This window comes from Lactuca sativa, chromosome 3 (genome assembly GCF_002870075.4).
Source record: "Lactuca sativa cultivar Salinas chromosome 3, Lsat_Salinas_v11, whole genome shotgun sequence".
In the NCBI taxonomy this organism is placed as follows: Eukaryota; Viridiplantae; Streptophyta; class Magnoliopsida; order Asterales; family Asteraceae; genus Lactuca; species Lactuca sativa.
Genome location: NC_056625.2, coordinates 297,312,987 through 297,330,475, shown reverse-complemented (window position 1 = coordinate 297,330,475; position 17,489 = coordinate 297,312,987). Strand labels below are relative to the sequence as shown.

The window sequence follows — 17,489 nt, the reverse complement described above, 5'->3', positions numbered from 1 at the left end:
GCTAAATCACTAGATTTAGGAGTTTACTCCCCAAGGTGTTCTTGGGCGGTAAACTCCCGAAACGAAGCCTAGACCGACCCTTGTGTTATGCTACTGCCTTAGACTCATTTATAAATGTGTTAGGGACATGAAATCAAGCAAAGACCACCCAAGTTTGGGAGTTCACGGCCCAAGAGTTTCTTAGGCTGTAAACTCCAATTTCAAGCTCAAAATGGTGCTTTTAATACACCTAAAGCCCTAGACATTTACTAGGAATTGTTCCCACTTAATTGAAGGACAAAAACACATCAAAATCACCTCTTGAAGTGAGTTTACGGCCCTGGTAATGCCCCTAGGCCGTAAACACCAAACAAGGGCACCAAAGTGTGCCTAGGGTCCTCATTAGCTTTAAAAAATATCTAGAACCTATCCTTCAAATGCAAGAGACTTGAAAACAACAAAAACACCATTCCAAGGGAGTTTACGGCCGTAAACTCCAAAGGAAATGGCCTTGGGGCCGTAAACTCCTCTAGGGAGTGTTTCTAGGCCTTAAACCCTTTCAAGAATTAAACCACCAAGTTGGAATAATTCTAGGAATCATTTGGAACTTCAAAACACACAATACACCCATGGTTGGGAGTTTACGGCCGTAAACTCAAGAGTTTACAACCGTAAACTCCATGTGTGTTAGTATATGAGGAGTAAACTCATATATGGGGTCCTTTGGAACCGTAAACACAAGTGCCTTGTCCCACAATAGCTTAGATGCAATCCTTAGGGCTTAAAACACTTATATAAAGTGTTTATTATGTCTAGGATGTCTTAACATTATCAATTAGTAATTAGAGACTAATTGAGTGCATATATGTGTGATTATATGTTCATTAGGATCGTAGTGTGTGTACAAGTCCTCACTTGACACCTAGCAATCCTACACCGTCCAGTTCATCCGAACCACCAACTACAGGTGAGTTCATACCCCTTAATCAATGTTTTAAATGATTTTAAATGCTTTAATGGGGGGGGGGGGGGAATAGGAGTAGAAAACAGTATGTTATTAAGTCAATCTTATGTATTTTATAACTGTGTTTTCACTTAGTAGATTTCACATATTTCAAAAGGTGTCACATGGAATGGTTTTCTATCTTAAAATACCTTGATAACAAAAGTATTAGTTTTGAAATGTTTATTAAAATGACATCAAGTCATTCTTAATTATTGTTCAAAACTCCTAGATATCTTGCAAAACCATCATTTTACATTCTTGAACTAAACTATGCATATACACTTATATCCTTATATATGTATTGATGTTATAGTTTACACCTTTCATTTAGTTTCCCACACCCTTGAGTAGTAAGAGTGTATAAACCTACTTGAACAACCATTTACCTTTCAGTAAATTATCATAGGGATAATTTGTAGATATCAGACATAATTCCTATTACAAAGGAATCACACAAGAGTCAGTTCATTCATGAGTCTTTACGAGTACCTTACCTGATACATGAGTACCTTTACGTATGCTTACATGAACACATTACATGAATACCTTTACGTGGATACATCTACCTGTGTATACTTACATGAATACTTTAAACTCGATTCGTAAACATGATTTATTAGTACCTTCAGTAGATCATTCCAGCTTATCCCAGTTCAACGGGAGTCAGTTACGGGACTAACCATTCCTGGAACCTATTGTTCGCTACAGAGGTTAATTGGACAATCTTCGGATGTTCATTAGGTTATCTATTTCGCTTATAGCAATGTAGAGTCAGTTACGGGACTAACCATTCCTGGAACCTACTATTCACCACAGAGGTTAATTGGACAATCTTCGGATGTTCATTGGGTTGTTATTACATATATTAGGAGACAGTTACGGGACTAACCATTCCTGGAACCTACCGTTCGCTATAGAGGTTAATTGAACAATCTTCGGATGTTCATTAGGTTATTTACTTCGACTACAGCGATGTAAAGTCAGTTACGGGACTAACCACTCATGGAACCTACTGTTCGCCACAGAGGTTAATTGAATAATCTTCGGATGTTCATTAGGTTATACCTTTCGCTTCAGCGATGTCGTGTTATCCCTGGTAACCCAAGGGTAATACTTTCATGGTTATATTTTCCTATTTACTTTATTTTGTGATATATTCACATAAACGATGAGTTAGACTAGTTACTGTTTGTAGTAGTCAAAAAGAAGGAAAAACTATCATTTTACTTACAAAACATTCGGGTCTTGGTAGAAGACTACACTTCAAACTGATAGAAAATAAGGGATTTTCTAGGGCTTTTCATACTTACATCATCATTTTCATTTAAAGGTTTACATGACTTTTAAAACAGCTTTTAGTAAGCAAGACAATGACACTTAAATACTTATGAATTAACCAGCTTTAAAGCTGATACTCTCTTTCCAAATAACTTGTATTCTCAGGTCAACAGTAGACAGGTACGATGGCCAGGTTTTGAGAAGACGGAGCAGACAAGTCTTGTCTTTTATTTTGATTGTATATTTTTGGTGTCTTATTACAACGAAAGAACACACATGTATTAAAACTTTATTTATAATGCAATGGATGATGTTGTTGCTTGTTTATTATATTACACTGTTGTGATACTGTACATGACGTCCTCCACCCCTGAACGTTTCCGCCGTTCGTGGTTTTGGGGTGTGACAGAATCGAAAAACGAGACTTATGAGCCTCTCCATCACTGTCTGCCGGACCCCTCCGGACATCGGAACCCAAACCCGACCGTAACGGGTCAACAATCCGCGGCTATCCTGAACAAACCGGGCGCTTTCGCCCTTAATCCTCTCCAACTTCCAGTTCTCTGGTCTCATGCCCTCAATCTCAGCACCCCTGATCAAACCCACCAGTAGGGAATCCACCACTATCCTCATACACCTGGCTGGGGTCGAGGACCTAGCTGACTTGCGGCTCAGAGCATCCGCAACCACATTCGCTTTACTAGAATGGTAAAGGATCTCACAATCATAGTCCTTAACCACAGTCAGCCACCTGCGCTGCCTCATGTTCAGGTTCGGCTGATCCATGATATGTCTCAAACTCTTGTGATCCGTGTATATAGTGTAACGGACCCCGTACAGATAGTGCCTCCAAATCTTGAGAGCGAAAACCACTGCTACTAACTCAAGATCGTGCGTAGGGTATCTCGTCTCATCCGGCTTCAGATGCCGCGATGCGTAGGCTACCACCCGTCCTCTCTGCATGAGGACTGCCCCCAAACCTGTGAGGGACGCATCACAAAATACCACAAAATCCTCCACTCCCTCGGGGAGTGTCAATACTGGCGCCTCGCATAAACACTGCCGGAGGGTCTCAAACGCCCTCTGCTGCTCAAGGCTCCACCGAAAATCCACCCCCTTCCTCGTTAGACGAGTAAGGGGTATGATAATCTTGGAGAAATCACGAATGAATCTCCGATAATACCCTGCTAAAACCAAGAAACTCCTGATGTCAGAGGGAGATTTCGGGGTCTCCCACTTCATAACCGCCTCCACCTTGGCCGGATCGACCACAATCCCCTCTTAGTTTATGAGGTGTCCGAGGAACTGGACCTCCGGTAACCAAAACTCGCATTTCGAGAACTTGGCATATAACCGTTCTCGCCTCAGAACTCCCAGCAGCTCCCTGAGATGCTCCTCATGCTGCTCTCGAGTCTTGGAGTACACCAAGATATCATCTATAAACACAATGACCGAGCGATCAAGCATCGGTCTGCATACCCGATTCATCAGATCCATGAAAACTGTTGGCGCGTTGGTGAGTCCAAACAGCATCACCACGAACTCGTAATGACCATAACGATTCCGAAACGCGGCCTTCTCCACGTCTTCCTCCCTCACCCTGACCCGGTGGTATCCTTATCTCAAATCAATCTTGGAAAACCAAGATGCACCCTGCAGCAGATCAAAAAGATCGTCTATCCTCGGAAGCGGATAACGGTTCTTCACCGTTAACTTGTTCAGCTCCCTATAGTCAATGCACATCCTGTGCGAACCGTCCTTCTTCCTGACGAAAAGGATCAGTGCTCCCCAGGGTGAACTACTCGGACGAATAAACTGCTTACCCAGCAGTTCCTACAACTGAGATGACAACTCCTGCATCTCTGACGGTGCCAGTCGGTGCGGCGCCTTAGCGATAGGGGCCGCACCTGGCACTAGGTCAATCCTGAACTCAACCTGCATCTTCGGAGGCACTCCGGGTAAATCCTCCCGAAACACATCAGCAAACTCCCTCACCACCGGGACCTTAGAAACTGAGAGCTGCTCTCTAACCTGCGTATCTACAACATACGCCAAATAACCGGCACACCCGTGCTGAATATGCTGCCGAGCCCTGGCTGCCGAACAAAACCCTGATCCCAACCTAGTGCCCTCACCATATACTACAAGTTCTCCCCCACTTGGGGTTCGAACCACCACCCGCTGTCCTACACAGTCGATCATGGCGCCAAAATGGATAAGCCAATCCATCCCTATAATCACGCATACATCCCTCATGGGAATAGGAATCAAATCTATCGGGAAGGACACCCCGGAAATCTCCAACTTGCATCCCTGGAAGACCGAAGAAGCAGAGACCCCGTGCTCGTTGGCGATCGAAACTCACAACGGACACTCAAGATCATCTCTCGGCACACTAAACCCTCTAGAGAAGGTCTGAGATACAAACGATCGACTCGCCCTCGAGTCAAATAATACCAAAGTGGGCAAAGAATTCACTAAAAACGTACCTAATCACAGGTACAATCAATAAGCATAATATGAATACAATAACTGAGACAGAGAATAGAAAACGTACCAGCAACCACATCTGGTGCTGACTTGGCCTTGTCAGCCGTGAGCTGGAAGGTGCGACCCTGAGCCTTCGGAGGCTCCACCTTGACTGGCCTCCCATCTCCAATCCTCGCAGCAGCTAGCACAGAACCCTGCGCCGACTTGACGTCGAGCTGCGGACAGTTGGTCTTCACATGACCAACCTGATGACAATGGTAACAAATCCTCATATCTGCTGGAGGGGCGGACTGACGGCAGTCCCTGACATAGTGCCCCTCCTTGCCACATTTGTGGCACCCACCTCTTGCTTGACAAACCCCCGAATGATCCTTGCCACACTTTCCAAAAGTGCGGCTCTGATGACCCCCAGACCGTGTATCAGCGGTCATAGACCGCTTAGGCGCCGGCTGAGACTGTGCCAGTGCCAGACGCTGCTCCTTCAGCTGCAGCTCTATCTCCAACTCACGCCGCTGCGCGGCTTCTTGAAAGTCCAGAAGGGTATCACATCGCTGTGTAGACACAAACTGTCGAATATCAGTCTTGAGCATACTCAGATAACGAGTCATCTAAGACTGCTCTGAAGCAAACTCCGGGCAAAACATAGCCCTCTCCGTGAACATACGGGTAATCTCCATCACAGACTCCCCATCCTGTCTCAATGTCAAAAACTCCTGCGCAAGCCGCTCCCGCTCAACGCGTGGAACATAGCGGGTGCAGAACATATCTCTGAACTACTCCCAAGTAACAGCAGTCCGCTAATCATCCGTATACGACCCAGTCATCAGCCTCCACCAGTCCTTTGCCCCAAGCCTCAGCAGGTTCAGGGCACACCTGACCTTTTGATCAGCAGGACATGAGCACCTGAAGAAACAACCCTCCATGTCAGATAACCACCTCATAGCCCTAATCGTATCCTGTGTACCATCAAACGTCGGGGGCTTCATATTATCGAAGTCCCGGTACTGGAAAGCCCTGTCGGCTCCTCCTCCAACCCCTGTCGCAGTTACAGCCAAAGTGGCTACAGCGGCAGCTGTCTCTGCTAGAGCTGCATATCGCTCATCAAAATACTCAACCATCGCGGTCTTAATCGACCCAAACATCTCTGGCAACTGCGCTCGGAACGTAGCAGCAATATCGTCGTGCATGATCTCCCTGATCCTGGCATCCAACTCCTCGGTCTCTATCTGAACCACGGGCTCAGGTGCTACCGGCACCTCCAACCCTCCGTCTCCCGACCCTGATCCTGATCCTGATCCCGATCTGGATCCCGAAGAAACACGTCTCGTCACCACCATACTGGAATATATATATATATATATATATATATATATATATATATATATATATATATATATATATATATATATATATATATATATAAGTCATCAGATAAATAACATAATGTCGGGAGACCAAAACCCCAAAAACCCTAGGGGTTGTGATTTCCTTGCTACGCGTATGGGTCCTGTGCTTTCAGTAGTACGGGCCCATACTACCTTCCACACCTACCCATATTTGTCTCAAGTATCATCACAACGCCCTAACAATATCATCAACATAGAAATACGCCCAACCCTCACTTCCAGGGGAATACTAAATATCTCGCATCTAGTCTCACCACTTATCACAACTCACACATCCATGAAACTTCCATCATCCCCTGCAGCGACGGTGCACGCTAGCTGCACATAACGCTGGACCCCATAGACTTTCGAATATCTAAGCCTACACTAAGGTCGAATCAGACATTCTCAGACTATAAGATCTTGATTATACACAGCCGTGATGCATACACCAAACATCTACAGTTATGATGTCAATTCCATATACAAGAAACCCTAGGCTAATAGGCATCATATAATCAAGCAAATCTATCATGCGATTCCTGAAGATCCCTAGCCTAGCACTAGCATGCTGTTCTAACATATCAGAATATCAAATAATTGTATGGTATTTTGGGGTTCACTTACAGGCTCCGGCTGATCGTACCCTCTGCATCCTCCATCCTTATTTTGGAAAACCATTTTAAAAACTTATGTTCCGAAAATCTCCTTGATTTGAGACTGGATTCACACAAGTTTTCCTCCAATTCACTCAAACCAAGGCTCTGATACCAACTTGTAACATCCATAAATTTTACGCAAAATTTAAACTTTTTCAATCATAAATAAAAACCAAATATCATTGTTTACAAAATGTTTTCAAATCATTTTCTATCAGAGTGTCCCAAAAATCATAACATAAGGATGAGGAGCGGTACGGTACGGTCACACCTTCGCCTTTCCAATCTCCTGAAGTACCTGAAACAATAAACTGAAAGTTGTAAGCTCGAGGGCTTAGTGAGCTACCCCCAAAATACCAATACCACACTGACAATACCATATCAGTAATAATCAATCAATCATCATACATATTGGGCCATCGGTCTGACTGGACCGCCCTGCTGGGCCTACAGTCTGTCTGAATTTATCCCGAGCCTTCGGCATGACTGGTCCGCCACGTGGGCCTACAGTCTCCCCGGACCGCTCATAGGGTATATTAGCCTTCAGCACAAAGCAGGACCGCCTCAACCCAACCACTAGCAAATAACCATGTACGCATACTATCATATACATGCATATACAAACATCAAACATATATGTCACACTGATCATCGATCATAAAATTCTCTTGTAACTAGAGTACCAACCTAGCAGGTCACTACATACCAATCCCTACAGATCATAAGAGCATAACATACCGTCTACCCCGATTCCGATCTAGATCATAACCACATGTAACATACCATAACAATAACAAGTAAAGGGTCGGCCTTGGTGCCATAGACCCTATCGATATAGTGGGGATAACACACCTCGCAGATGTCGACACGAATGGTAGACTCCAACTCTCGGATCACTTTACACAGATTCCACCACCTATCATCATATTACATCATACTCATAAGTCCTTAACCTTATAAGGTACTCCATAACCCACTAGTCAACCCCTGGTCAAGGTCAAAGTCCTCAGTCAAGGTCAACAGTCCATGTTGACCTTAACTTGCCGAGTACCCTTGGCTACTCGACGAGTTCCCTGAAGTACATTCCAACTCGCCGAGTCCCTTTGATTCTCGATCAAACTTAAGGTCACTCGTCGAGTTCCCTCCTTGCAACTCGACGGATACACACTTATACATATCCCAAAGAACACTCATCCGAATCGCCAAGTTGTTCTTCAACTCGTCGAGTCTTATGGCGATCTTCATCGGACTCGCCGAGTTGTTCATCCAACTCGTCGAGTTCACGCCCATCTTCATGTGACTCGCCGAGTCCATTCAGTCCTTTTCCTCCATACAGACATATTTTGAGCCATGCAATGGTTCCAACTCATAGATCCAAGCTTCTAGGGCATGCTTATCACGTAAAGTTGCAAACTTTACATGCATGCATAACTATAAAGGCTCTAAATGTCTATTCTAAGTTCTTAATGGAACTTCATGCTCAAGAGGGACCTTAATCACTACCAAGACTGTGACTTTATGCTTTTAGAATCCAAGGAGGGTCCAGATCTGAAGTTACAACTTCATGTCTAGCTCATAGCTCATCATACTAACTTGAAAATCCATAAAAAGCCCTAGAAACTCAACAAAAGGGAAAAAGGGAAGCAAGAATGGCACTTTGATACCTCCAAAGGATGCTAGCTGAGGCAAATCCTGCTTCCCACTCCTTCCTAGCTTCAATTTCCTTTGCACTCTTAGCTTCTTCCTCCAAGATCCTCTTTTCCAAGCTTCAAACACCACACCAAGGCACACACACGAATTAGGGTTTTAAGGGGCTCTTAAAGACTGTAAAGAGGCCAAAGGAGACTAAGGCTCCTTTAAATAGAGGTGCAAAGGGTTTCCACTGCCAGCTCCTACTCGCCGAGTCCAACATGTACTCATCGAGTAGGTCACTTAACACGCGATCCCACCTCGCTGCTACTCGACGAGTAGGTCAACCAACTCGTCGAGTAGAGCTTAACTCAATGAATCTTATTCAAGCAATACCTGAGAATCGCGGCGTTACAGTTGGGCTATCGAAAATCGGGTGAAATTCGGGTCCGTATTTGGCAGGGCAACTCGGAAGGCATATCCGATTGGATATGCAACCGATGATTGCAGCCATACCGGTCTTTGCTCCCCCTTTTCTGAGCCTCTTTACACTGTTCCGTCTTTTGTGTTCTTAGTTGTCACTGCGTAAGAAATTAGGGCTTTTTCTTGCTTTTTTTTTTCCAGGATGAGTTTCAAAAAGAAGATGATGTTGCAATCCTTGAAGTCAGCTGATGGTTTCTGGTAGTTTACAACAACAGATGTTCTTCACAAACCTAGATAATTACTTATCAACATTTACATATAGTCAAATGTGACTGCTATTATGATATGTTTATCCCACTTTGCACTGATTGTCTTATACATATTCTTCCTCTTTCACCTTCCTTTGTTTATCTTATGTTTTCAATTTTAACAGAGGAGGAAGTTGATTGTTTCAGTGAAAGAAGGTAAGAGTTTATTCCAAGGTTGTTATCCATTATCTGATTTATATTCTTTTTTCCCCATTTTGACTAATTTACAATCATTCATCGAATTTATGATGTAAATCTTACCATTTTCTTACTGTACACAATGTGTTTGAAAAAAAGGCAAATGATTTTCATTTAAAAAAAAGTTGATGCTTCATGGTTTAAACATTTTTTGATGTCGTAGAAGGACAAAATTTCATGAATGCTCTTCATTGGGCAAGTGTTGTAAAGGACATTCAAGCTTCAGTTAACCGGCTCAAGGCCAATAGCATACATAAGGTTTCTAAATACAACAATGGTATTCGTATTTTAGTCAACACTAATGCATAAGGTATTATATTTGAATGTGTTCTGCTATTAATTATTTAATTCCAGATTTGTGACAAAAAAACTGGCAACTGTTAGATGCATTTAACAACAATCAAAGTTGATCTTTAACAATTATAGTTTGGTAAAAAAAATTAAACTATTGTTGCATGGGTCTCTAATATGTTGCGTATGAGACATAAAAAATGGGTAAAAAAATGGAAAGATTGGAACATGGGAATAACTCTGATACCAATACGGACTGCCCATTTCAATTGTTGTGTTTTCTTAAATTGCATACCTATACAAGGGTTCAAGTTTCGATCCATTTCCAATTTTGTTTTGTGGACTGTGGGTTTAAAATTAAATGATCCCTTTTATTTATTTTTTAAATAATATTAAGATGTAGGATTTTATGATAGGCGTTTGGCCGGAATCCCCAGGTTTTAGTGATTCCGACATGCCTCCTGTGCCACCGGAATGGAATGGAATATTCCAATCTGGGGAAGCATTCATCGCTACAAATTGCAACAGGTTTTCTTCAATCAATTCCATATGGGTTGCTTTAACTTTTAAGTGGATAATTCCTAAATCAATGTTTTTTCGAAATTCATTTGATTTAATTAAATTATCTTTGCAGACACATTTCAATTACTATCTATTTCGCAAGATAAATAATTATTTCACAAAATACCAATTACTATTTGGCAACATATGAATAATTTTGCAATATATGGATTCTTTTGGAAAAATAATAGTTTTTTTCTTTTCCACAAAATATGAATTGTTTTGGAAAATAATAACTTTCTTTTCCACAAAATAGAATACAAATAATCGTTTCGCATATGAATAATTTTGCAAAAATAATAATTTGTTTTAACCTTAGCTAGAGTAAGGTTTTTTGTCTTTCATATTTTGACACGGAAGTTGTATTTCTGATTGTGCGTCACAAACCGCGATATGTTTTTCCATTCTTATCTTTTCTTCGCATCATTTTCAAAGGCTACACAATATTACTTTCTAAAACAGAAAATAAAATTAATTTAAAAGTAAAAAAAATGGTTATAATTTAGATATTAGGAAACAATGTTGGGCTAAAAAAATGAGCACGGCTACTGAAATGTGACATCGATTCTGTAATATTCTAATTTTGGGAGATGAATATTAGTTTTTGTTTCGGTTTTGAAGGCACCATCTTACTGCAACAGAGAATGAGAAGTTGAAAGTGATTCTTCATCTACACAGTCTTTCTGATTATATCCATTATGTTTAAACTTTACCTGTTTTGACTCAATTATGCTTTTTCATCATATGTTTCTTCAGCAACTACTGGAAAGTGATGACTTCTACAGAATTAGATTACCATCTAATGTATTACATCCTTCTGGGAAAGAGTGTGTCATTTCCTCAATGAAGGCAGTAAGTTTAAAACCAGTAACTAGACATTATACATCATTCTTTTTTTTTTTTTTTTTTAATATAAATTGCTTAAAAGTGCTGATTGTGTTTCTGTTACTTCAGAGATGTCTCCCAAAGGGTAGCTTGGATGAACATATTATTATAAGGTGTTAACATTCTAGCTGTCAACTATGGTCCTTTGGGGGGATGAAGATATCCTAGGCAGTTGATACTGGTAAGTTAATATCTAGTGACATGGTTGCCCTATTTTATAATGACTTGCAAGTAAATAACCCCGTGTTATACAATCTTGTAAACTAGACACTTGGATGGACTGAATTAATCGTTACTTTTGATTTTATTTTGGGCAAATTGCATACAATAGCAACATACTTACATCTTTATAATGAATTACATATTTGCGTAAAAAATCTGTCTTTAATAGACCTTTCAACCGCTTCATTGGCGACATAGATGTGGTAAAGGGTAAAACTGGTAATTGATGGCAATCTTTTTTCACACAGGGCTCTTTCATGCATGCATGCTTGTGATGTTTTTTTTTGCTTTTTTTTGTTTTTTTTAGTTAAAACCGGTTTTAGCATGAAACACGAAATTCAGAATCATACTTAACACGTTGTGCTTTGAAAAAACATTTCAATTATAACATTATATATTTTTTTCTTAATATCCTTTCATAAAAGTTAAAATATGGTTTCTCATTTGCTCTACAGCTTGAGCATCATATGTAATATTTTTTACTTTTTATAATTTGATTTAAAATAAATAGACACATGTAATGAGTTCGTACACCTTCATGTAATCCTGAAAATGATCCAACAATTTATGGAGATTGCTGATATAATTGCACTTGAGATGATATAGCAAGGGAGGATAAAAGGCATGGCCTTTGAATGGTACTTTTCAGATTAATATTTTCCTTCTTGGGTTTTGTGTTATTTGTATGTTATTGTGTTAAGGGTATAGTCGTCTTTTTCATATTTCATGTTGATCAGGCTTTAGGGTAGACATCAGATTGGTTTAGAAGAATGTGTTGTATGTGATACTAAAAGTTGCTAGAGGAAGAATAAGTACACACATAGTGGGACTGGTGCTTCTTCTCAATCAAAAAACAAACTTGATAATGATCTTTTTTAGGGTCCTTTGGATCACCCAAAACAAGAAGCCAAAAAGTATGTTTCTTTTATTGTATATATGTTTTTATTTTATGATTCATATTTATGGAAGTGTGTTTGATGTGTTTGTGGTTGTGATGCAGAGCTGATTTTCCTCAACTTGCAAATCAAGGGAGTTGGCTTAAGAACACTCCCGGAAAAGGAGCCACTATGAGTCGACAAAAGTCTGGGAGTGGAAAAGTTGTTGAAGCTTCTTTTTCATCATCTCCTTCATTGAAAGGGAAAAGAGATGTGATGGCTAAACATTCAGGTAAACTTCCTTCACTTAAAGGAATAGCAATTTGCTTTGTATATATCATCCTCCTTACAATTCTTCTTTCTATAGCATTAATTCTTTACTTGTGTTTTTGCAGAGGCAATGGACTTCAGAGATTGGTGCAAAAATGAATGGAAGAGAGTTTCGGCGTCGACGAAAATATCATACTATACATGACAAATCACGTTGACGATGTCCACGTCCGAACACTACATGACATGTTTGAGAAAGCAAAAACAGATTGCTCTAAATAATATGTTGTTGCGTTCAACTACTTCCTTTCCTAAATTTCTATATATGACCTATCCAAAAATGTCCTGTATGTTAAATATGTCTTCATCAATATAATACTATGTTGCAATACATCATACAACCTGAAAGAAGAAAAAATAAAATGACACAACGCCAACGACGCGCATGATTCCCATCTAGTTAGAAAAAGATCTTACAAAATTATATTATAAAAAGATCTTAAAAACGAAATGTAAAAAAGATTAGATAAGTTTTAAGGATAATATATTAATTTTATCATTTTGTTCTATTGTGTTCTTATTATCACAAACACTATATTAAAAATCAATTTTAGTTATGTTTAGCCCAGTTCTATTCAGTCCAATCCAACTTTGTCCCATTACCAAACGCTACCTTAGATATAGAAAGAAGATTGTTAATGTTACTGAGCTAGGCCAATCCCTTATTTGGGGCATTACTGTACATGCATTTATATCTACAAATGATCCATAAAATGGGCTCTTGATCACTTTATAAATATCTTGTAACTCAACCGACAATTTCCTTACTTTCAAAACTAAAGAATGTTGTTGAGATTATGTAAACCGGGCCTTTTATGTGTCATTGATGGGGCCCGGATATGCGGGGAGGCTCATTATACGCTTGTCAACAACAGGACCGCCAACCGTGAAATGATAAAGGCTTTGGTAGTTCGATCCCGTTAACCCAAGAACATCGTGCACTGCAAATCAACAAAATGGATGTGACGCAATATTGATGTACATTCTTTTTATTTTTATTTTTAATTATTATGGCACTTTACTTACGTTTCATTATACATAATAACAACATACTTGGATTTTTTGACATATAGTGGTAACGTACATATAGTTCCTTACACATAATAGCAAACACACTTGCATGTCTTTATTGTAAAGAGCAATATGTCATAAATAAAGCACATTTCCATATTGGTGGGAAATCAAAAATGTAAATATGTTGTTATTGTGGGTAAACAATAAATTAAATTGTTGTTATCGGTAAAGAAATATAATACGTTGCTAAAATGGGTAAAAAAGAAATTAGATCGGTAACATCGGTAAAAAAAATGCAAGTGTGTTACTATTATGGGTAAAAAAAATACAAGTATGTTGCTATTATGGTTAAAAAAACATATGTTGTCGTTGCTATAATATGCAATTTGCCCAAATATAAATATCTAAGATTCACCATTCACACTGCATTGTTTGTTTTGTAGGTTTTCGAAACTATACGTCTAAACGGGGAACAAAATTCGTTGTTTTGTAGGTTTACTCTAAAACTATATTATAAGGAGCGATAATTACAAAAGGTTAATTGTAGAAAAAAAAAAAGAAACCAAATATGGTAAAGAAGTTTTAGAATTGTAAGTATCTTGCCATTATGAATACAAAAAAAATACATTGCTATTATTAGTAATGAAATTGAAGTATGTTGCTATTATGGTAGAGTAGTTGAAAGAACATACCGGGATCATCAAAGAAGCAACCAATGCCAGTTGCAGAAATCCCAATCGCATGTGCTTCAAGATACAAGACTTGACCAAGAACTCCTGTTTCCCAAAACAAACGTGGATACATCCACATGCCTTTGTTCTTTAAAGTCGGCTCAAGATGTGCCACCATACCAAGACTAAAACAACCATCACTTGCTATATCCTACATCGCAAACTTCATTTTCAAATTTCCACCATTTTTATTGTTTTAGTTACTAAACTATTTTCTATACCGATTAAACCATTATACTTTATTTGTATTATTATATAGAATAGCACAACATACTTTTACCATTATATTGATTTAGCTACTTTGCTATTTTTTTTTTGTACTTTTCTATATTTTGCCTCAACTTTAATAGTGATGTAATTGGATGTCATTATCTTCAATGTATCATGTATGCACCAAATTTGGTGTAAACATGTTTTTTTAGGGATATTAGCAAGAAATAGCAATGTACTTCCATATATTTGTTTATCCTATTTTTATTTTCGTTTTATTCGATCGTTGTACTTTCATTCACTTTCTTGTTTAGGCATTGCACTTGAAAATCTACCCAATTATAGCATTGTGCTTTCTAACCTTTTCTTATTATCACATTTTACATTTTACATTATAAAATCCATACAATTATCGCAGTGCAAATTGTTTGTATTTGAACGATATTGCTATGATAAGGTAAAATTTATAGCAAGAAATAGCAACGTGCTTTTTATTTATTTGTTTATTTTAGCATCCTAGATTCATTTCTACCTTATAAAAAACATCGTAGTTTGAAATATATACCCAATTATAGCCATGTCATATAAACACAAAGGAATTTTCACCGATACAATTGAGTATATTTTTCAAGAGCAATGTCCTAAAAAGAAAAGAAAAAAAAAACTGATCATCTGATTCTGATTCTAATCCTCCTTCAAGATCCTGTGATATTAGAAGAGGAGTACCTGATGACATGAAAGATGTTTTGAAAGCTTCATGCAATCGGCTCTTCCAAGCTCATATAAAGGCAACTCCAATGGACAACCTTCTGGTTTTTCCCACTTAAAATCAGATCTTGTGGCCTTTTTAAGATCATCAAAGTGTTCTTCATTTCTAACAAGAAAATACAACCCTTTTGCCAAACCAACAACTCTATGTACAAACAATACACAATGCACTTCACTGTCCCAATCCATGGCTCGATATGGTAATCCCAATTGACGTTTTTGCCCTTCTTGAAAACCCGAAGGAAGACAATGAAGTAATATCTGATAGAATTTTTCTTTTTCTATTGATGTAACTCCATCCATATCAACTGCACTCCTACGTTTCCTAACAAGTTCTCTTAAAGTTAAGGGATTGTATGAATTCGCACTTAAATTTCCACTCTTTTGAAATGATTCGATAATGAAGTTTTTCTCTATAGTTAATGGTTTTTTTATGGCTTCCGATGTTCTATAGATTATATCCCAACATATATGTTCTTTGCTAAGTGAATTGGGTTCTCCTTTCCAATCTAATTTGGAGAATTTTGAAATGGCCAAGCTTAAATCTCTATAATTTATATCGATTTCTTGAATTCCGTTTGGAAAAACAAGAAGCAAACAATCAGGATGTTCAAATTCAATTTCGTTAAGTTTACCTTTCACTGTTGTTGATGGAATTTTGAACTCCGGATAAACATCAAGCCCCATTAGTTTCTTCAATTCGTCATGTCCCAATCCATCTAGCAACTTCACGTCCCACCCCTGACCGGCGGCAGCCATTGAGACGGCGGCAATGGCATGACCAACGTCGTGGTTACAGTACCTGAAAGCTCTTTCGCCGTACTTCCAAGCTTCCCGCCAGAAAATGGAAGAAAGTCCGATAAGAAAGGAACCGTTTGGAAAGAAATTGGTGAAAAATTCAGATGGAATTTGAGTCCTGATCTCCAACGAATGCTCTTTTGGGGCGTAGTGAGCTACGAAATAAGAATCGGAAACGGATTCAATTGGTGGGGATATGATGTAAGCTTCTGTTGGGTGTAAATTGCCACTGCTAGGGTTAACTCTAAGCGACCATGTGGAAAACCCAGTTGATTTCCAAGCTGATAACGCGAGGGAATCGTAAAAGAACTCGGAAATAGTGGTTTTCGAGATGGGTTTTGGAGGAGGCAGAGAATTGAACAGGGAATCGTAAAGAGGAGAACTGTCGGAATTAGAAGGGTGGAGGAGAGGGGAGAGAGGGGCGGAGATGTAGCGGCGGAAAGGGTTTGGTTGGTTGTCCCAATCAAGGCCACGGGGACCTCTGGCGTAGTTTGTGAACGAATGTTTGGTTTGGTTGTGATAAGTTAGAACTTGTTTTAGCAACTGTTCTGTGTTTTCTTGTAAGGACGATGTAGAAACTGACATGGTGGAACGTGGTGATTGTGGGTGTCTGAGATTGGTTGTGAAAGGGAGGAGGAAGGTGGTGGACGGACGGAGGAGGAGATATTGGGGATGGTGGAATTTACGGTGGAAGGATTGCATTTTGATGAGTACCTAAGTTATTCGTATGTTCCATGGCCAACATGAAGGTTACCACATTTTAAGCATAAGCATCCAACAAAGTAAGTGTTTTTTTATTTATTTATTTTTTAATTTAATAATCTAACCACAAATACAGTTATAATCAACAAAAATAAAACTGACCATTCTAGACAAAAAAAAACTAGACCTGGCAATTTCAGACACGAAAACACGAATCTATGAAAAACACGACACGACACGAATACATCTTAAAAATTGAGATAAAACTTATTTCTCATTGTGTGATCGTATCGTGTCAAATTCGTGGCTGACACGTTTTCATAACACGAATACACGAATTGCCAGGTCTAAAAAAAACCCAGCAAAAATTTTGTACTATAGCCCAATGGTATTTATATAGGTCCCACACATAAAAATCTGGAATATGCATTCTGGATTTTGCAATTTCGAAGATCGATCTATCCATATTTCGGACCTAATTTTTAGCATGAATCGTCAAACTAAGTGAGCTCTAGTTCTACTTTTTAAGTTACTTACATCTGATTTTACAAACAGCTTTAAATATTTTGGAATAGTTTCGAATACGGTGAACAAGTTTGGAATACGATGATGTAGCCTTAAATTTCACTTTTTTTTTTATGTTTTTTCTATCGTTTTATGTGTATGAATCTCATATAAGTATCTTGGATTGTGTTTAAGATCGTTTTTTAGACCGGAAATAGTTTTGTGAAGGCAATCCAAAATGTA

General features: G+C 39.0%; 1 protein-coding gene and 1 long non-coding RNA gene across 2 annotated transcripts; one reads left to right on the top strand and one right to left on the bottom strand.

Moving 5' to 3' along the window:
• Positions 1 to 11,554: 11,554 nt before the first annotated feature.
• LOC111921642 (uncharacterized) lies at positions 11,555 to 12,850 on the top strand. The gene is made up of 4 exons (XR_002860237.2): positions 11,555 to 11,952; positions 12,052 to 12,228; positions 12,315 to 12,481; positions 12,585 to 12,850. It is a non-coding gene; the product is annotated as an uncharacterized LOC111921642 (long non-coding RNA).
• A 204-nt stretch (positions 12,851 to 13,054) lies between these two features.
• LOC111921641 (uncharacterized) lies at positions 13,055 to 16,786 on the bottom strand. Its single transcript, XM_023917232.3, has 3 exons — positions 15,201 to 16,786; positions 14,226 to 14,415; positions 13,055 to 13,460 (listed from the first exon to the last, which is right to left on the bottom strand). The coding sequence occupies exons 1-3, from the start codon at positions 16,740 to 16,742 to the stop codon at positions 13,333 to 13,335; spliced, it is 1,860 nt and encodes a 619-aa protein (XP_023773000.1). The 5' UTR covers positions 16,743 to 16,786; the 3' UTR covers positions 13,055 to 13,332.
• Between the last annotated feature and the right edge of the window lie 703 nt (positions 16,787 to 17,489).